The sequence below is a fragment of the Taudactylus pleione genome, unplaced genomic scaffold, assembly GCF_031769625.1.
Source record: "Taudactylus pleione unplaced genomic scaffold, aTauple2 ptg000172l, whole genome shotgun sequence".
Lineage (NCBI taxonomy): Eukaryota > Metazoa > Chordata > Amphibia > Anura > Myobatrachidae > Taudactylus > Taudactylus pleione.
The window spans coordinates 11109652-11114148 of record NW_028284574.1 but is presented as its reverse complement, the minus strand read 5'-3'; the positions used below and the strand labels follow the sequence as shown (position 1 = coordinate 11114148).

The following is a 4497-nucleotide window of genomic DNA, read 5'->3' as shown; positions in this document are numbered from 1 at the left end:
ATACGCCTGCGTTTACCTAACCACCCCCCGTTACTTCCCCAAATGCTGACTGTTACTCATTTTATGAATGGATCCTCTGTACATACATAATTGCAAAGCAATCGCAACGGGTGTGCAGTGCGAATTACACACATGCGCATTGGCAAATAATTGCTTGATCTGCGTAAATATTGACATTGCGTCAGCTGCTGAATCAGGCTCCAAAGTACATTGTGAATAAAGTGTAAGTGGATTGTGCTGTGAATGAGTTTGCTGTGAAGAGTTACTTCCCCAAGTCTCTCTGTTAGCTACATCATGTGGTGCGACTGTGGGCCTGATTCGGAGGTGGAGGCTAAGCCGTAGCAGCTGCGACTTCGATGGCAGCTCACTAATGTGATATTATTCTAATGCTGCAGTCAATTGGATATGTATTGCGATGCCCACCAAGTGCAACTTTATTCCACCATGGTGCGCACAAAGGCGGACATCGGCCACACCGTCAGACTTCTGAGAAACACTTTGGTTGCTCAGAGTGTCCAATGGTATTTGGCTGCTGGTGCCATTAGAGCTGCGCCTTCCAACGCAGTGACACCAACACGCCCACCGGTTCGAGCTACCTCCATTGCCACCCAGGAACGAATTTCGGAACTGCATGGATCTCCTCCATACAGTTACGATCTGCATCTGACAGTGCATCTCTGATGCATGTGCATAAGTAAAACCAAAAATCAGGCCCTGTGTCTCATGACACTTCCCAAACTGTAAGCTATTAATAGCAGCTTGAAGAAAATTAAGGTGAAAACACTGTGGCTTAGTTTTAAAAATGCAACTGTTGCATATATCCAAAAATGCCTCTGCAATGTTTATATTGCTGTGTTTTGAACTACACATATCTTAGAAGAATTGCACTTGAAATCTAACATATAGATACATCAATCGCAAAGATGCAGCTGCCATTATTATATGGGATGTTGAAAGATATACACACCTCAAGATGGAAGTCTAAGAAAAACTCAACATAAAAGATGGCATTTGCACAATGCAAACAGTTTTATGTAAATTGGATTAGGTATCATTAAGAACAAGACAGAAAAACTACATATTTTGGTGCATCACGACACCTGTTGTGTTCATTCTTAAAAAGAGGACACATGAACATACAAATTAATTATGTGGGTAAATAGCAGCATAGAGTATTTTAGCTTGGCTACAGTAACTATAGTATTTTCATTCGTAGGAATCTCTGTAGTGCCAAAATATACTTTAACCAATCCAAGCATTTTAATGTATCCACACAATTGTCGCATCAGTTTACATCATGATAATGTAGGTTTAGATCTGCATTCAGTCAGTTAGCAAATTTCTAATTCATATTTGCATCCACGTAGCCCAAATTAAGACAAATAATATATTTTTGCTGTATTGTTTTATTACAATCCAGTCATTTGGGTATGTATTGCATGTATAATGTATTTATATAATGCCCATGGCAATAGAACACTGTAAAATATTTCCAAGAACACAGAGTGTACATGGGAATGTATACAAAAGCAATAACAAACCATTAAAACTTATAGAGAAAAGTGTTGGATTAGGAGTGCACTGCACTGCTTCAGATCCATTGAGCTGGTGGCCTCTAGGATCCGCCGTGGCTCAGCAAGAGGCCTGACCTCCAATATGTGGTACTGCGCATTCATGCTCTTTTGGCGCCTTTTTCCTTCTCAGAATTCTAGGACCCTGCACGTGCCCTCTGAGATTCCCAGCTTTAAAAGCCACATACAGCCCAACAGAGTACCGCAAATACCCTACACCACTACCGTTATTACGAAGGGGCATAGCGCTACTAATCAGTGGGGCATACACCATCCTGCCATCCAATGCACTACAATGCCCAGCAATACCCTTATACTCCAGGCTGCTTCATTTGTTTTGTACCTGTGTCTCCATGCCACCCTGTTGTTCTACCTGGTGAATTAAACCTGAAACCTGATTAAGATGTACCACATGTGGACTAACCGCCACCCACACTTCTGAGATAATAGGCAGGTGTAAATGGTTATCAGGGAGTTAAGGATCTTACACATATATTAATAAGCAAAAAGTATCACAATTCAATCAAATCGCACAAATAAAATGTTTCTGTTGATATAATTTCAGATGCAGATCATCACTTATACATTATCTCTGACTTCTCAAGACTATGGACTTGTTGCTGAGGTTACTAGATTAAAGTCTCCAAAAGTAGCAGCACTTCACTCATCCATGTCATAAAACTTCCAGCGGTACATAATGGATTTATGCATCATTATTAAAGGTTTCTCATTTTTTATCCAGACATGTGTTGGTATAATAAGTAACAGTCTTATTCTAATATCTTATGCAAACATGCTTTGCAGTAGAAGCAAACTGATGCCGGTGGATATAGTCCTATCTCATCTAGCTTTTGTAAACTTGATGGTCTTGCTAACTAGAGGGGTTCCTCAGACAATGACCGTTTTTGGAGTGCAACATGTTCTGAATGATATTGGATGTGAAGTAGTTGTATACATTTACAGGATTGTACGGGCGTTGTCTGTTTCTTTGACTTGTCTGCTCAGTGTCCTACAAGCCATCACTATATCTCCTACTCTAAAGTCGTCCACTGTCAATCTGACAGATATGAAGTACTTGATCTGGTCCCTTATTGCTATCTGGGTGATTAATATGGCCGTGTGTATAGCAGCACCATTTTTTTCAGCATTACCAAGAAATGTCAGTGCTCCTAAATTCACATTAAACTTGGGATTCTGTTGTGTCTATTTCCCTGACCAAACGAGCTATATTATCAATGGCTTTGCTGTATCAGCCAGGGATTTTGCCTTTGTTGGAATAATGGTTTGCGCCAGTTGTTTCATTATACAAACTCTTTACAGACATCACAAACAGGTTCAGAACATTAGGAGAAATAATAGTAACCAAAATATAGCTGCGGAAACGAAGGCTGCTACAGATGTTCTAAGGCTGGTGTTGCTCTATGTTATATTTTTTGGGATAGACAATATTATATGGATTTACATGCTGACTGTAGCACAAGTCCCTTCCACTATCACAGATATGAGAGTTTTCTTCTCCTCCTGCTTTGTGTCCCTGAGTCCCATCTTGATAATAGTCTCCAACAGGAAAATCCAGAATGCAATGAAATGTGCAATTAGATGGAAAAGAGTTCAGATTTATGAGTGCCACATATAGGCACCTGGGCTAATTTCTGTACAACACTTGTGTCAGTGGTCTCTTTATTCATGGGGGTTCCTCCACTATGATGCACACAGAACATAAGGAAAGATAGATATGTTGGGTGTCATCCAAGGTATCTAATTAATGGAAGCAAAAAATGAAAAAGCAGAAACATTAGTTGTGAGCAATAAATAAGGACAATTTTCACATGCAGCTTTTATAGGGACTCGTATAACCCCATGATAAAAATAATTGCCCCTCATCTTCCTAATGATTTTTATTTCACAGAATGAGTGCAGCCCATTCACTCCGTTTGCGCTCCTGGTTTGTCCTTGGTTTAATAGAGACCTTCTAACTAGAGATGAGCGGTTCGGATTCTGTGGAATCCGAACCGCTCCGAACATTGGGGATCCGAGTCCACCCGAACCCTGTTCGGGTGTTCACCGCCTGACTCGGATCCCCGTTCGGGGCCGAACGGCGGCCGCCTGATGTCGGATTCTCACTAGAGAATCCGACATCAGGTCTCCTCGCGTGTAGGGCAGAGCGCAGTGATAGCGCTCTGCCCTACACAGACACAGACACACAGCCGCCAGCGGCAGCTGTGTGTTTGTTACAGCAGCCAATGAGAGTCACACAGACTCTCATTGGCTGCTGCACGGAGGGAGCCGGCTGGAGCTCACACATGAGCTCCGTCTTCCGGCTCCCTCCTCAGCGTGTGACAGAGCGGACGGCGCGGGAGCGGGGATACAGGTAAGTTTTATTTTTTTTATTTTTTTACTTGTCAAAGGTCCGGGGGCGCTACTGGGGGGGGGGGGTCTGCACTACTGGGGGGGTCTGCTACTGGGGGGGGCTATACTACTGGGGGGCCATACTACAGAGGGGCCTGCTACTGGGGGGGCTATACTACTGGGGGGGGTCTGCACTACTGGGGGGGGGTCTGCTACTGGGGGAGGCAATACTACTGGGGGGGCCATACTACAGAGGGGCCTGCTACTGGGGGGGGCTATACTACTGGGGGGGGGTCTGCTACTGGGGGGGGCCATACTACTGGGGGGGATCTGCACTATTGGGGGGCCATACTACAGAGGGGCCTGCTACTGGGGGGGGCTATACTACTGGGGGGGTCTGCACTACTGGGGGGGGTCTGCTACTGGGCAGGGCTATACTACTGGGGGGGCCATACTACAGAGGGGCCTGCTACTGGGGGGGGCTATACTACTGGGGGGGTCTGCTACTGGGGGGGCCATACTACTGAGGGGCCTGCTACTGGGGGGGGCCATACTACTGGGGGGGCCTACTACAGGG

At 44.6% G+C, this 4497-nt stretch overlaps 1 protein-coding gene across 1 annotated transcript; it reads left to right on the top strand.

Annotated features, from left to right (window-relative positions):
* Positions 1 to 2268: 2268 nt before the first annotated feature.
* Positions 2269 to 3207, top strand: LOC148521265 (olfactory receptor class A-like protein 1). The gene has a single exon (XM_088475468.1). It carries the CDS (start codon positions 2269 to 2271, stop codon positions 3205 to 3207), a length of 939 nt encoding a protein of 312 aa, XP_088331594.1.
* The last annotated feature ends 1290 nt before the right edge of the window (positions 3208 to 4497 follow it).